Source organism: Saccopteryx bilineata, chromosome 9, assembly GCF_036850765.1.
Source record: "Saccopteryx bilineata isolate mSacBil1 chromosome 9, mSacBil1_pri_phased_curated, whole genome shotgun sequence".
NCBI classification, from domain to species: Eukaryota; Metazoa; Chordata; class Mammalia; order Chiroptera; family Emballonuridae; genus Saccopteryx; species Saccopteryx bilineata.
In genome coordinates, this window is record NC_089498.1 from 70,618,544 (window position 1) to 70,635,631 (window position 17,088).

The following is a 17,088-nucleotide window of genomic DNA, read 5'->3' on the forward strand; positions in this document are numbered from 1 at the left end:
ACAAATTACAGAAAACACTGAACTCCCTCTCAGGTTCTTCTTTCACAGGGCTTTACGGCCGTGCAAACCTGCACGCAGTGAAGTGGGTGCTGTATACAGTAACCAGTGCTTGCTGGAGAGAAGCAACTAATGACTAAAAAAAAATTTTTTTTCTTCATCTCACTCTCAGAAACTGAAATTATCTTCATGCCAACATGCCTTGGTTTCATTTTTAAGAGCATTAGCAATATTTCACTTGTCACTACCAGAAAAAAATGCTGGACAACCCTGAACTTAATTATTATTCAGTATTAATAACTGACACAGTAAGATTTAACAATAGAAAACTTTAATAAAAGCTTCAATAATTTTTTAAAAACATGTGAGGTAGGAGCAATTGAGAGAAATGAGAGCTTTCCCTCAGAAGATACACTTAGGTTAAAATTGGTCACCATAAACATAATTAAGTACTTTAAGGTAATTCTGTTTAAAAAACAAAACAAAACAAAACTTTTTTTTTTTTTTAGTGTGAGACAGAGACAGGAAGGGAGAAAGGTGAGAAGCATCAACTCATAGTTGTGGCACCTTAATTGTTCATTGATTGTTTTTTCATATGTGCTTTGAACGAGGCGGGGGGGGGGCTCGAGCCAGTGACCCGTTGCTCAAGCCAGCGACCATGGGGTCATGTCTATGTCCCGTGCTCAAGCTGGCAATCCCGTGCTCAAACTGGTGAGCCTGTGCTCAAGCCAGTGACCTCGGAGTTTTGAATATGGGTCCTTAGCATCCCAGGCCGACACGCTATCCCCTGTGCCACCGCCTGGTTAGGCTACAAAACATATTTATACAAGAGGAAAAACTCGGGGCATATGAACAAAAATAGGTGAAAATAGGGTATACATTTTTCTTTTTTTCTTTTTTTTCTTTTTTTTAAATTATTTTTATTTATTTATTCATTTTAGAGGAGAGAGAGAGAGAGAGAGAGAAGGGGGGAGGAGCAGGAAGCCTCAACTCCCATATGTGCCCTGACGGGGCAAGCCCAGGGTTTCGAACCGGCAACCCCAGCATTCCAGGTCGAGGCTTCATCCACTGTGCCACCACAGGTCAGGCCCATAGGGTATACATTTTTCATTTGTCACCAATTCAGCAAATAAAAGATCTTTTCTGAAGGATAAAAATTATTTTCTTTTATATCAAAATATACTCTAGAAATACTGAATACTAAAAATAACAAATGGGAGCCTTGGCCGGAGAGGTTGGCTCGATTCCCAATCAGGACACATACAGGAACAGACTGATGTTCCTCTCTCTCTCATTCTCTCTCCTCTCGCACAAAAATCCATAAATACACCCTGGCCAGACAGCTCAGTTGATAGAATGTCAGGCTGAGCACAAAGGTTGCCAGTTCGATCCCTGGTCAGGGCACATACAGGAAGAGATTGATGTTCCTGTCTCTGTCTCTCTTTCTCTCCCCCTTCCTCTCTTGCTGAAATCAATCAAAAAATAAATTTAAAAGATTTTTAAAAATAACAAGTGGAAGAGCAAGAGAGAATCAGACATTAATTGGAAATACTCAATTTATAAGTACTAATTTAAAAGACTTAGATTTCAAGTGAAAACGTATCTGACACCAAAAAGCAACAGTCAGGGGAAAAAAACAACAAAACGGCCTTTGGATCAGGGCCCTCAAAATATAGAACAAAATCATACCTATGTTCTCATTACCAAAGATTGTGCTCAAATAACAAAAGAATTAATTTTCTTTACCTGTATTTAAATAAAGAAAATGCAATTTAAAAAAAAGAATCTACAGGCCTGACCTGTGGTGGCACAGTGGATAAAAGCATTGACCTGGAACACTGAGGTCGTAGGTTTGAAACCCCAGGCTTGCCTGGTCAAGGCACATATGGGAATTGATGCTTTCTGCTCTTCTCCCCACTTCTCTCTCTCCTCACTAAAATGAATAAATAAAATCATTTAAAAAAGATTCTACAAAATCAAATTAATCCTGAAATTTTAGAGTGAAAAAGTTTATACCACAGAATTTTTAAAAAATCTATCTCTAAAGATGGTAAACATTCATTAAATTTTTTGTAGGTTGCATAAAAGCACATAAAAAGTACCGTAAATTTACACTTTTCACAGTTTTAGGTACACTTGTACTGAAAAAATAATTTCAAATTCTGCATGGTGATAGAACGTTATGCTTAACAAGAGTATACAAACACAAAAAACCCTGGAACTTTAAACAGAGAACAGTTACATCACTTTATAGCCTTATGACAAAATTTATCACTGTATCTCCACAGCCTAACCAGGCACTGATTTTACAGCATGCCCAACTTACTAATAATAGGAAATTGTAATAGGTCTCCATAGAGGAGACCACTATGCTAGTATGAAAAAGGCAAGGGAAACAGCACTTCATCTTCTTTGAAAATCATCCAATATATGACAAAGACTTGCGTGTTCTCCCGATGGAAGATCAATGATGTAAAATAAATTAAGGAAGAGATATTTAATACAGTATAGAATCATATAAAAATATTTATGATATTATTATTTAATATTTTGTATTTGGTTTACAAGATTGCCAAAAACAGTACAAAGATTTTTATGGCATGCTACGGATAATAATGTACTTAAGCAATAAGGTTTATGTATCTTAGCCTAACACCTTCATATAAATTTTTAAAAAGATGATCTATTTTTAAAATTAACTATACAGTCAAGGCACACAGGAGAAGCACCCATCTACTTCTCCACCCTTCCCCCTTTCCTTTCTACCTGTCTCTTCCCCTCCTGCAGCCAAGGCTCCATTGGAGCAAAGTTGGTCTGTGCACTGAGGATGGCTCCATGACTCTGCCTCAGGCACTAGAATGGCTCGGGTTGCAATGGAGCAACGCCCCAGATGGGCAGAGCATCGCCCCCTGGTGGACTTGCTAGGTGGATCCCAGTGGGGCACATGCGTAAGTCTCTCTGCCTCCACACTTCACTTCAGAAAAATACAAAAAAATAAATAAAATTAACTACAATATGACAAGGAATAATTTTTCTTTTTTTTAATTTATTCATTTTTAGAGAGAGAGGAGAGAGAGAGAGAAGAGGAGAGCAGGAAGCATCAACTCCCATATGTGCCTTGACCAGGCAAACCCAGGGTTTCAAACCGGTGACCTCAGTGTTCCAGGTCAACACTTTAACCCTGCGCCACCACAGGTCAGGTAAATTTCCATTTTTTAATATAATGCTTTGTCCTATATTTTAAAAAAATGGTTATAAATTGGACTGAGAGGAACCAGAAGAGAGAACTAGTTTTTCTAGCTGTGGCTAGGAAATATGAATCCTATTTATCAGACAACAGATCAAGTCCCTTTCCTTCTCCATTCTCACTTCATAAACTACCCTTCTCCATTGCCTTCATTATTCTTTTTGTTTAAAATTACTTCCTGTGAATTGTTTTCTCTTCCTGCTTCATAGAATCATATCTCTGAAATATGCCCATGGAAAACAGAAGATACTGAGTTTTAATTTATACAAGTACATAAATAAAGTACTCAAAATAGTACAAATATGATCATATAGAAAACAAAAAGGATATTAATTTTTCTGCGTGTAGATGAAAAAGTAGCTTCCCCAAAGGAGGATAGTGGTTTAGTGAGGACACGCTTCCCAGGAGAATCAGTTTATGTTTCGCTCTGGTTATAGCAACATTAAGACGTCGCCAATCTTTCAAGAGTTCACCAAGCTGAAAGAAATATAATTTCAATTATTTGAGTTTTCTTATACATTTGAGTTTGGTCTGGCAAGGGACACAATTTGTCTTGAACTATTTTATTATTTTTAATCCTAACCACTAGACCACCAGGGAAGGTTATTTTATTACTTTTAAAAAGATATATTGCAAAAAGATTCATCAACACATTAAAAAAATCTAGACAGTTGGAAAATCTTGCCTGCAATATCAACTTCAAATACTTTATCTTGGGTGTGATATCTTAGCCATAATTTCAAATTATCAAATACATATAATAATTACTAAAAAGTAGAGCTATTTCCACTCATTGTAGCATTGTTTTTAACAGTAATAAAAACAGTAAAAGACCAAACGAGTAGTTAAAAATACCATGATATGTATATATAGTGGAAAACTGCAACAAAAGAACAGGATGAAATTTTTTTAAGTGAGAGAGACAGAGAGAGACAAAAAGGGAGATGGCTGGGAAGCATCAGCGCATCAACTCGTAGCTATGGCACTTTAGTTGTTCATAGATTGCTTCTCCTACATGCCTTGACAGGGGCAGGGGGCCTTCCAGCCAAACCAGTGACCATGGAGTCATGTCTATGACCCCATGCTCAAGCCAGTGAGCCCACGCTCAAGCTGGATGAGTCCATGCTTAAGCCAGAAATCTTGGGGTTTTGAACCTGGGATCTATCCACTGCACCACCATCTAGTAAGGTTGAAATCTCTTTTTATACATTGACATGAAAAGAGCTCTAAGCTATTTTACTAAATGGAAAAGCAAAGTCCAGAATAATATATGGTCTACCGGAAAGTTCTGTCCATTTCTATCACAACAAGTTTCGACACGTAAGCAAGTTTATTTGGCGCATGTGTGCCTCTCTATTTTTATCACTTAATGTATACATACTGACATAGCAAATTAACTAAAAGTAAGTTGATTCACGTTAGACTTATGTGTGAAGCGATAGTGTACCCATGGCTACTGATAAAGTTCATTTACGCCACTGTAATTTTTACGAATTTCAACAAGGAAGAAATGCTAGAGGCATGTCTGTTGCATCCACCATATTCCCCGGACTTAGCACCCTCCGACTATCACTTGTTTTTGTCCTTACAAAATTTTTTGAAGGACAAAAAATTTAAAAATGAAGAAGATATCAAACAAGCACTGGTTCAATTTTTTGCATCAAAAGATAAAACATTTTTCGAAAATGGGATATACAAATTGCCGTCACACTGGCAAGAAAACATTAATAATAATGGCAATTATATTATTTAATAAAGTTTATTGATGGTAAGAAAAATTTGTATTTTGTTTTATTCCAAAAACAAACAGAACTTTCCGGTAGACCTTATATATATATTACCTTTTGTGTAAAAAGGAGAGAACTATGAATACTGATTCACATTTGCTTGTATATGCCTAGGAAATTCTAGGTTATCCAAAGAACTAAAAATGTACAGATGTAAGGAGAAGAACTGAATAGAAGAGGAACAGGATAGAAGAGAAACTTTTTACTATGTACATTTTAAAATTCATATGGAGGTATCACATAATCAAAAAAAATTAATCAAGAAGTAAAAATGGCCTGACCAGACGGTGGCACAGTGGATAGAGCATCGGACTGAGATGCAGAGGACACAGATTCATGACCTCGAGGTAACCAGCTTTAAGTGAGAGAGACAGAGAGAGACAAAAAGGGAGATGGCTGGGAAGCATCAGCGCATCAACTCGTAGCTATGGCACTTCAGTTGTTCATAGATTGCTTCTCCTACATGCCTTGACAGGGGCAGGGGGCCTTCCAGCCAAACCAGTGACCATGGAGTCATGTCTATGACTTGAGCGCGGGCTCATCTGTTTTGAGCAAAGCCTACCAGCTTGGACCCAAGGTCGCTGGCTCAAGCAAGGGGTTACTCAGTCTGCTGAAGGCCCGCAGTGAAGGCACATATGAGAAAGCGATCAATGAACAATTAAGGTGTCTCAACAAAAAACTGATGATTGATGCTTTTCATCTCTCTCTGTTCCAGTCTGTCTGTCCCTATCTATCCCTCTCTCTTACTCTCTCTCTGTCTCTGTAAAAAAAAAAAAAAGTAAAAATGCACAGGCCCTGACTGGTTGGCTCAGTGGTAGAGCTTCAGCCTGTCCTGTGGAAGTTCTGGGTTCGATTTCTGGTAAGGGCACACAGGAGAAGCGCCCATCTGCTTCTCCACCCCTCCCCCTTCTCTCTCTGTCTTCTCCTCCCCTCCCCCTTCTCTCTCTCTCTGTCTTCTCCTCCCCTCCTGCAGCCATGGCTTGATTAGAACAAGTTGGCTCTGGGCTCTGGGGATAGCTCCATGGTCTCTGACTTAGACGCTAAAAATTGGCTCCAGTTGCAGTGGAGCAAGGGCCCCAGATGGGCACAGCATTGCCCCCCCAGTGGGCTTGTCGAGTGGATCCCAGTCGAGGTGCATGTGGGAGTCTGTCTCTGCTTGCCTTCCTCTCACTAAAAAAAATAAAAATTTTCAAAAATGCAAATAACATAAATACATACCCCCCAAAAACTGGAATAATCTACAAATCTGAAAGTATATCAAAGGAAAATTTTATGTTTAAAATGCCCCAAATGCAATAGCCAAGAGGCAGAAGAAACCTAAGTGTGTGTTGTTGATGGATAAATGTATAAACAAAATGTGGTATATGTATGCAAAAGTATTACTCAGCTTCTAAAAGAAAGGAAATTCTGCCACATGCTACAACATGAATGAATCTTGAGGATTTTTTTCTAAGTGAAAGGATAAATATAACTGTACTTATTTAAGGTATCTAGAGTAGTCAAATTCATAGAGACTTAAAGCAGAATGGTGGTTGTCAGGGGTTGGAGGGAGAAGGAATTAGGGAGTTGTTATTCATGGGTATAGTGTTTCAGTTAGCAAAACGAAAAAGTTCTAGAGAGCTGTTGCTCAACAGTGTGAACACACTTAACACTACTGAACTGTATAGTTAAAATAGTTAAGATGGGAAATTTTATATTCTGTGTTTTTAACCACAGTTTCTTATAAAAAGAGAGGAAAAAACCATGTCCCAGACAAATAAACAGAAAATACAATTAACTCACAGTTCCATCTTTATTATTTCTAACAAAAGATACCAGAATGATACTTTTGTCTCTTCCTTGGTATTTGTCTACTGTATTAATTTCAACCATCCCAACAGAAGAATGTGTCAGTAACTCATTGATGATCTTTAGCTGCTGCCTATATGGTGCAATGATACCAATATCAGAAGGATTACATCCAGCCTAAACAGAAAAGGACACAATGTAAAATTTTTAAAATCTTGATTTTTGTTATTTAAGCCCTACCAAATTTATTAAATTAAATGTTTACTACATAATGTGCCCAACTGATGTTTACAATACATATTCCTAACATAAGAAGTAAATACAATGATTGAATTTGTTCTAAATCAACATTGACACTTCCCGGGATGAGATAATTACCTCAAATATTACTCCTTTGATTTTCAGAGGTTCAAGGCAGTATAATGGGTTGCATGCCACTAGAACAGTGCTGCCATAGAGTATAAAGAAATACCTTCCACTTTCTGCTATCCCTCACACTGAAGTTTCTAACCCCCAATCATACTCCCTATATTGACACAGTCAGAATTATTTGATGTTACAAAAAGTTACCTTAAAAGGAAACCCAAAATGTCATTATAAAAAATTACATGTCAGAGATAAATTTTCTCAAAATAAAATACTCAGGCTTCAGTCCTGTTATCTCAATTAACAAGGGTAAATGCTACTACATCTTAATTTCCTTGCATCCTAACATTCTATTATATTGTGAATACTAATTGGCTCTCAAAATAAAATTCTAAATTACCTTAATAAAAATTGAGGTCAGGAAAACTATGAGTTTGGCTTCTGTTATATTGCTCACACCACCCTTTTCAACTTGTTCTGGTGCTGGAACCTAAATAGAAAAACACGCACCCGCTTATAAAACAATGTTTAAAGTTAAGAGAACACAGCTCATTATAGGAACTGTACTGCCAGTGTGGAGACAGCTGAAAATTTCTTCATCTTAAAAGCTGCAGGTAAAAGAATTAACAAAAATGAATAAGATTATTCAATTTCAGAAAACCACCCAGAGGCAACTATTTTAAACATGCCACAGATGAGACTAAAATTTCTGTGAAAGCTGACCACACACTGAATTTCATGTTTTACTGTTATCCCCATTTTAAGAAATGAGAGGCCAAAAAAGTGACTTGCTCAAGGTCTCACAATAAATCATGACACTAGGAATCAAAACTTATTAGACGTGGCTTTAATATCTATGCTGTTTCCAATTTATGTTGCCTTTCTTTTTATCTTTAAGCCAGAGACAGACAGACAGAGAGAGACAGATAGGGACAGACAGAAAGGGAGAGAGATGAGAAGCATCAATTCTTTGTTGCAGCACCTTAGTTGTTCATTGATTGCTTTCTCATAGGTGCCTTGACCAGGGAGCTACAGCAGAGCAAGTGACCCCATGCTCAAGCCACTGACCATGGGGTCATGTCCATGATCCTACACTCAAGCCAGTGACCTTGGGGTTTCGAACCTGGGTCCTCTGCATCCCAGGCCAAACTCTATCCATGGTACCACTGCCTGGTGAGGCTCTGTTGCTTTTTATACAAATAATGGAACAGAAAATGTTCTCCAAGTTCTAGAATATCCAGTAAAACTCTTCAAGGACTCTTTTGCTTCTACATATCCCTAACTAACTTTGATGATTATTTTTTTAGATTTTTATTTTATCGATTATAGAGAAAGGAGAGAGAGAAAGGAGGGGGAGAGGAATGAGAAGCATCAACTTGTAGTAGTTGCTTCTTGTATGTGCTTTGACCGGGCAAGCCCAAGCCCAGGGTTTCAAACCCACAACCCTAGCTTCCCAGACTGATGCTTTATCAACTGTGCCCACAGGTCAGGCAACCTTGATTATTTTTATTTTTAATACAGCGTATTTGGAACCTTGATGCCAAGAAAGAGAAAACCTGAGTAGCAAAAATAAACTGAACAAACATTGGTGAGATAAATAACTGTAAATTATAACTATTAAACTGGAATTGTGCTTTAAATCACCTTATTTGAATAAATTTTTCAGAATCTGCATGCCGCTAGGCATTCTTTTTTTATAATGAAATGTTATTCTTACTACTTTTTTATTTTTTTTTATTTTTATATTTTTGTATTTTTCTGAAGTTGGAAATAGGGAGGCAGTCAGACAGACTCCCACATGCGCCCGACCGGGATCCATCGGCATTCTCTGCCCATATGGGGCATTGCTCCGTTGCAACCAGAGCCATTCTAGCGCCTGAGGCAGAGGGCATGGAGCCATCCTCAGTGCCCGGGCCAACTTTGCTCCAATGGAGCCTCGGCTGCGCGAGGGGAAGAGAGAGACAGAGAGGAAGGAGAGGGGGAGGGATGGAGAAGCAGATGGGGGCTTCTCCTGTGTGCCCTGGCTGGGAATCGAACCTGGGACTCCTGCATGCCAGGCCAACGCTCTACCACTGAGCCAACTGGCCAGGGCTACTTTTTTATATTTTTAAAATATATTCTTTATAAGTTTTATTTTTGAGAGAGAGGGAGGAAAGAAATGAGAAGCATCAACTTGTAGTTGCAGCATTTTAGTTGTTCACTGATTGCTTCTTATACATGCCTTAACCAGGGTGCTCAAGCTAAGCTAGTGACCATGGAATTATCTTGATGATTTACGCTCAAGCCAGGGATCCTATGCTCTAGCTGGTGAGACTGTGCTCAAGCCAGTGACCTCGGGGTTTCGAACCTGAGACCTCAGTGTCCTAGGTCGATGCTCTATCCACTGTACCACCAATGGTCAGGCCTTTTCTTTTTTTTTTTTTTTTAGAGAAAGAAAAGATGGGAGAGAGAGAAAGAGGCAGGAACAATCGATCCCCCTGTCCAGGGATCAAACTGGTAACTTCTATGTATCTGGACGATATTCCAAGCATCCAACCAAGCCATCTTGGCAGGATCCCTAGGTGTTAATTCTTGAACCTAAAATAGGGCAAAATCCAAGAAAATGAGAATTCCATCAGGTTATGCAGGTGAGGCCCTGTTTTTAACAATCAGCTAAACCTATCCATCTTAATAACAAATGACTTATTTTAGAGTAATAAGCATACATATAATTGGCCACTATATTTTTATTTGAACTTATATAAAAGACTTCTAAATCAGAGCTGACAATCATTATATAAAACAAACTATAGGCCCTGGCCAGATGGTTTGATTGGTTGAGGGTTGTCTAGATGTGCAAGAGTTATGAGTTCAATCCCTAATCAGGGTACATGTGGGAAGAGATAGATGTTCCTGTTTCTCTCTTCCACTCTCTAAAATCAATAAATCACTTAAATAAATAAATAAATAATAAAACAAACTGTAGGACTATATGGTCAAAACTTTGTTCTTAGTTCCTAGAAATAAGTCATTTAAAGTCCTTGTGAAGATATTTGTTTAATGCCAAGTTTGTAAAGTTTTTACGTACATATATGGGGTCGGGAGGTATATGGAAAACCTTACTTTTGGCTCAATTGTGCCCAGTTAAAGTCTTTAAAAGGACAAAATTTATCGTATCATTTATCCATTTGTAAACTTACCCTTTTACGGTATTAATGCTAGTTTCTTCTCTATAAAAGTAATTATAGCCTGACCAAGAGGTGGCATAGAGGATAGAGCGTCAGACTGGGATGCGGAGGACCCAGGTTCGAGACCTCGAGGTCGCCAGCTCTAGCGCGGGCTCGTCTGGTTTGAGCAAAAACTCACCAGCTTGGACCCAAGGTTGCTGGCTTGAGCAAGGGGTTACTCGGTCTGCTGAAGGCCCACGGTCAAGGCACATATGAGAAAGCAATCAATGAACAACTAAGGTGTTGCAACAAAAAACTAATGATTGATGCTTCTCATCTCTCTCCATTCCTGTCTGTCCCTGTCTATCCCTCTCTCTGACTCTCTCTGTCTCTGTAATAAAAAAAAAAGTAATTATACACTTGAGTTTACTTTGTAGCTTTCCTACTTTAAAAGTCAATTTTGATATCTACCAACCCTCAGAAAAACCTCCTCCCAGTGATACTGGATCTACAAAAAATATTTTGTGTTTGTTCTGCAGAAGTGTACAAGAGGTAAACCAGTTTTGCTTGAGCAGGCGGTTCCATAGTGGATGGAGCGTCGGCCTGGGATGCTGAGGACCTAGGTTAGAAATCCCGAGGTCACTGGCTTGAGCATGGGCTCATCCATCCAACTTGAACATGGGCTCATCCAGCTTGAGCACAGGGATCAGAGGCATGACCTCATGGTCGCTGGCTTGAGCCCAAAGGTGGCTGGCTTGAGTCCAAGGTCACTGGCTTGAGCAAGGGGCCACCGACTCTGCTGGAGCCCCCTGGTCAAGGAACATATGAGAAAGCAATCAATGAACACCAGGTAAGGTGCCACAACTATGAGTGGATGCTTCTCATCTCTCTCCCTTCCTGTCTGTCTGTCCCCCTCTCTCTGTTTCTGTATCACTAAAAAAAAAAAGAAAGAATATACCAGTTTTAACTAATAAGCTCTACAATAAAGCATTTGCTACTGAAAACTGAGGGATTTTAATAAGAGTATAAAAGGAGAAAAACAAATAAAAAAGTTTGCTTTTATACCTGGTCTGTATTAAGAAAACAAACAGGACTGTTTGGTTCAAATACTCCGATCAGCCAAGGATTTTCAGAATAATCCACGTAAAATTCCAGTTCCAGTTTTATATCTTTAAAGTTAGGTAGGTTTATCACTGCATTGGCCACTTTGTCTGATCCACATTCCAGCTTTCCTTCATATGTCAGTTTATTACTTAAGGACATAATTTTACTGGAGGAATTACAAAAATAATTTTAGTTCCGGTGGATGAAAACAAACATGAAAATCACTCATAGATAACTATCACACATACCTGTTCATTCTGTACTGCACAGTTAGCTGTACAACAGCACTTTTGTTCTTCTCCAGCCTCTTGAATAAGCTTTCACTCATGCCAAGAGCTCTGTCAACATAAATTCAGGCTGATCAGTATACTGTAACTGTCCCTAAAAAGGATCTAGTTTAAAGTGAAAACCTCGATGTCTGCTTACCGCGCTTCATGGTTTAGCACCAAGGGAGGAAGCTGCTGATGATCCCCCACCAACACAAATCTCTGTGAAAAAAAAAGTGGCCCTAGGCACACTGGCTGGCTAATTTGAGAGGCTTCGTCCACAATACAAAAATCAAAAACTTTACGAGAAAATACTGGATGGTTTATTCCCATACATGTCGTTGCAACTATAAGCTAAAAACAAACAAAAGAGATCAATTACTTAATATGTTCAAGAAATGCAACTTCTTTTACCCATTTTTGAAATGAAAAGATATAAAAAAGATTTCTGTCCCCAATAACAGAATCCCCCAATATTATTTAATCCTGAGACATAGCATGCGAAAAAAATTAATTTTTACTACAAACTGAAAAAATCAAGTAAATTTTCTAGACACTATAACAATTCTTAAATTTGCAGACCAAAAACAGCTCCAACAAAAGCCAAAGAAACAGAAAAGGGAAAGCCTAGTAGACAGAAAACTTATACAATAACCACTCTACTGTAGCCAAACACCACGGAAAAAACTGTGCCTCACCCTCAACCGATGCCAGCAGAGGCCGAATGGCAAGGCTAGACTTCAACTGTCCAGGAGTTATAAAAAGACTCCCCAATAGCCCTGGCCGGTTGGCTCAGCGGTTGAGCGTCGGCCTAGCGTGCGGAGGACCCGGGTTCGATTCCCGGCCAGGGCACACAGGAGAAGCGCCCATTTGCTTCTCCACCCCTCCGCGGCGCTTTCCTCTCTGTCTCTCTCGTCCCCTCCCGCAGCCAAGGCTCCATTGGAGCAAAGATGGCCCGGGCTCTGGGGATGGCTCTGTGGCCTCTGCCCCAGGCGCTAGAGTGGCTCTGGTCGCAACATGGCGACGCCCAGGATGGGCAGAGCATCGCCCCCTGGTGGGCAGAGCGTCGCCCCTAGTGGGCGTGCCGGGTGGATCCCGGTCGGGCGCATGCGGGAGTCTGTCTGACTGTCTCTCCCTGTTTCCAGCTTCAGAAAAATGAAAAAAAAAAAAAAAAAAGACTCCCCAATAGCATACCAGGATAGTGTCAGGAAAGGCCAAGCAGAGAAGCAGGACCTTCATCCCTGCTAGCGGGTAAAAAGCACACACACGCAATGTCAGTGGAAACCCGGTGGGGAGCCTGGACTTCCACAGCCATCCAGCAGCAGTAAGGAGCCCCCACCTTGGATGTTAAAAAGGCTGAGTGGGGAATCTGGACTTCAAATCCCACCTGACAGTAATGAGGTAGTATAACCCCTTGTCCTACCAGCGTAGTGTCAGAGGCAGCCACCTAAAACAGAAGTTTTATATAATATAACACAAAACTTCTCAGCTTTCATTTAAAAATCACTCTCCTGACCCGTGACGCAATGGATAAAGGGTTGACCTGGAATCCTGAGGTCACCAGTTCCAGACCCTGGACTTGCCCAGTCCAGGCACATTTGAGAAACAAGTTGATGCTTCCCATTCATTTCCCACCCCATCCTTTCTCTCTCTCTCTCAAATCAATAAATTTTTTTAAAAAAAATCAACCTTTATATAAAGATCCAAGAAAATCTCAAACTAAAAAAAAAAAAAAGAAAATCTCAAACTAAAAGACAATCGATAGATGCCAACACCAAGATGACATTAGAATCATATGAAAAAGATTTTAAAGCAACCATGATAAAAATGTTTCAATAAGCAATAATAAACACACTTGAATCAAATAAAAATATAAAACGTCTCAACAAAATAGAAAGTCTTGTCAAAGAAAAAGATAAAAGAACCAAATGGAAATTTTAGAACTGAAAATACAATAACCAAAATTTCAAAAAATCAGGGGGAAAAAGAAAGAATCAGTAAAAAGAGACACAGAAAAATAGAAATGATCAGGGGGCTGGGTAAAAAAGATGAAGGGAGTAAGAAGTACAAATTGGCAGTTACAAAATAGTCATAGGAATTACAGGAATTATAACCAGTGATATTGTAATAACTATGTATGGTGTCAGGTGGATACTAGGCTTATTGGGGTATCATTTTGTAGTTTATGTCAATTTCTTACCACTATGCTATATACCTGAAACTAATATAAAGATTGAATGTCAAGTGTAATTGGAAAAGATTTTTAACTTTATAGAAACTATAGTCTAATTAACAGAGAAATTACTAAAAAAAAAAAGTAATAATAAACAAGCCTTATGGACTTGTGGAACACAACAACAGATCTAACATTCATGTCCTTAACAGTCCTAAAAGAAAGGGAGGAGCTCAAAACAATACTAGAAGAAATCATGCTTACAAACATCCCAAGTTTGGCAAGAGACTTTAAATGTATTGATTTAATATGCTGAGAAAAAAAATCCACTACCAAACACAACATAATTAAACTTCTAAAAATTAACATCTGGAAAGCAACCTGAGAAAATCATCCTTTGCTACAGAGAAACAGTCTAATTCAAATGTCAGCATATTATCAGAAACCATGGAAGCCAGAAGAAAGTAGCAGAAGATTTCTCCAGGACTAAAAGAAAAGAATTATCTAACCAGAATGCTATAACTAGCAAAACTACCATTCAGGAATGAAAGGAAAATCGAGACATTCTCACATTAAAGGAAAACTAAGATAATTTTTTTTGCCAGCTGACCTACCACCCTAAAAGAATGGATGAATACAGGGATGTCTGCAAACAAAAAGGAAATGATAAAAATGAGAAATTTAGAACATAAGGAGGAAAGAAAAACCACAGTAAGCAAAAATATGTATAAATACAATATGCTTTCCATCTCCAAAGTATCTTTGATGGTTAAAACAAAAATTATTACATGGTCTGATATAGTTCTAAATGTAGATGAAATATTTAAGACAATAATATTATTAACAGGGGAATCTAAAGGGGCATAAATAATAAAAGTAAGGTGTCTAACTTCACTTGTCCTGATAAAACAACAGCAATAGACTGTAAGTAATGTATATATAATGTAATAACAAAAGCAACCACTAAAAAAGCTATTCAAAGTGATACATACAAAAACACTAGAGAGAAATCAAAATGAAATTCTAAAAAATGCACAACTAATCCATAAAAAGGCAGGAAAAAGAAATGAGAACAAGCCCTGGTCGGTTGGCTCAGTGGTAGAGTGCAGCCCAGCGTGTGGATATTTCTGGTTTGATTCCTGGTCAGGGCACACAGGAGAAGCGCTCATCTGCTTCTCCACCCCTCCTCTTCTCACTTCTCTCTCTCTCTGTCTCTCTCTCTGTCTCCCCTTCCTCCCCTCCTGCAGCCATGGCTCCATGGCCTCCGCCTCAGGTGCTAAAAAGGGCTCCAATGCTGAGCAACAGAGCAATGCCCCAGATGGGCAGAAGCATCACCCCCTAATGGGCTTGCCAGGTGGATCCTGGTCAGGGCTCATGCAGGAGTCTATCTCTGCCTCCCCTCTTCTCACTGAATAAAAAAGAACCAAGGACAACAAAAAATAGAGAAAATAAAGTGGCAGATGTCAGCCCTAACATTTATCAATAATTGTCATAAGTGTAAACAGTTTATATACCATGTGTATTTTACAATGCAGAGATTAAAAGATACCAAGTAAAAGAGTTTGGCAGCTATATACTATTTACAAGGAAGTCACTTCAAATTTAATGAAAAAGACATGCTGAGAGTGAAAAAGTGGAGTATCATACTAATTATCATTTGTTGATCCTTGAATCATGAGAATAAATCCCACTTGTTCATGGGGTATAAACCTTTTAATATGCTGCTAAATTTGGTTTGTGAGTATAGTGTTAAGAATTTCTGTATCATTCAAATAGGCCCAATGAATTTTTTAACATAGGTGCAAAAGCAATTCAATAGAAGAATGAAAGTTTTTTAAGAAGTGTTGCTGTAGCAATTGGACATCAAGAGGCAAAAAATGAACCTTGACCTAAATTTCATACCTTATATAAAAAGAAACTCAAAGCCTGACCAGGTGGTGGCACAGTGGATAGAGCATCGGACTGGGCTGCGGAAGGACCCAGGTTCGAGACCCCGAGGTCGCCAGCTTGAGCGTGGGCTCATCTGGCTTGAGCGAAGAGCTCACCAGCTTGGACCCAAGGTCGCTGACTCCAGCAGGGGGTTACTCGGTCTGCTGAAGGCCCGCGGTCAAGGCACATGTGAGAAAGCAATCAATGAACAACTAAGAAGTCGCAACACGCAAGGAGAAACTGATGATTGATGCTTCTCATCTCTCTCTGTTCCTGTCTGTCTGTCCCTGTCTATCTCTGCCTCTGTAAAAAAAATAAAAATAAAAATAAAAATAAAAAAAAAAAGAAACTCAAAATGGTAGCAGCCTTAAATGTAAGATATAAAAGTGTAAAAATTTTAGAAAAAAACAAACATAGGATAAATTATCAGCATCTAGAACTAGACAGAGTTCTTAAACTTGACACTAAAAACAGGATACAAAAAAAATTATATACCAGACTTCATCGAAATTAAAAACTTTTCTGCTGAAAAAACCTGTGAAGAGCCTGACCAGGCAGTGGCACAGTGGATAGAGCGTCGGACTGGGATGAAGAGGACCCAGGTTCGAGACCCCAAGGTCGCCAGCTTGAGTGCGGCTCATCTGGTTTGAGCAAAGCTTACCAGCTTGGACCCAAGATCGCTGGCTCAAGCAAGGGGTTACTCAGTCTGCTGAAGGCCCATGGTCAAGGCACATATGAGAAAGCAATCAATGAACAACTAAGGTGTCACAACAAAAAACTGATGATTGGATGCTTCTCATCTCTCTCTGTTCCTGTCTGTCTGTCCCTATCTATCCCTCTCTCTGACTCCCTGTCTCTGTTAAAAAAAAAAAAAAAAAAAAAAAAACCTGTGAAGAAGATAAAAGCAAGCCACATACTGGGAGAAATATCCACAAATTACATATCCAATAGAGGACTAATATCTACAATATATAAAGAACTCTAAAAACTCAGCATTAAAAAAATAAACAATCCAAATGGGCAACAGACATGAAGAGACATTTTACTGGAAAGGATATACAGATGGCCAAGAAGCACATAAAAATATCATTAACCATTAGGGCAGCAATTTTAAACCTGTGTGCTGAAAGAATTTTTAAAACATGCACTGACTATTTAGTTAGGGGCACACACCTCTTTTCCTATAGACTATCAAATTAAAAAATGACAACAGCCAACAGCCATTCAGTGTGAATGAATCAAAATTATACCTATTTTTTGTCAGATCGTCAAAAAAGATATTTTT

The 17,088-nt window shown here is 38.8% G+C and overlaps 1 protein-coding gene across 2 annotated transcripts in view; it reads right to left on the reverse strand.

Moving 5' to 3' along the window:
* Positions 1–384: 384 nt before the first annotated feature.
* Positions 385–17,088, reverse strand: part of DNA2 (DNA replication helicase/nuclease 2) — a 53,718-nt gene continuing 37,014 nt past the window's right edge. The window contains exons 15-21 of one of the 2 annotated variants that reach the window (XM_066242606.1): positions 11,862–12,055; positions 11,684–11,773; positions 11,397–11,601; positions 7,586–7,675; positions 6,814–6,996; positions 3,575–3,721; positions 385–2,469 (exon numbers count right to left, since the gene is read on the reverse strand). In XM_066242606.1, coding sequence (XP_066098703.1) covers positions 2,401–2,469; positions 3,575–3,721; positions 6,814–6,996; positions 7,586–7,675; positions 11,397–11,601; positions 11,684–11,773; positions 11,862–12,055 — 978 coding nt within the window. In that variant the 3' untranslated portion in view covers positions 385–2,400. Of the gene's footprint in view, positions 2,470–3,550; positions 3,722–6,813; positions 6,997–7,585; positions 7,676–11,396; positions 11,602–11,683; positions 11,774–11,861; positions 12,056–17,088 lie in introns of those variants that run through there. The other variant, XM_066242605.1, reaches the window with a different exon arrangement.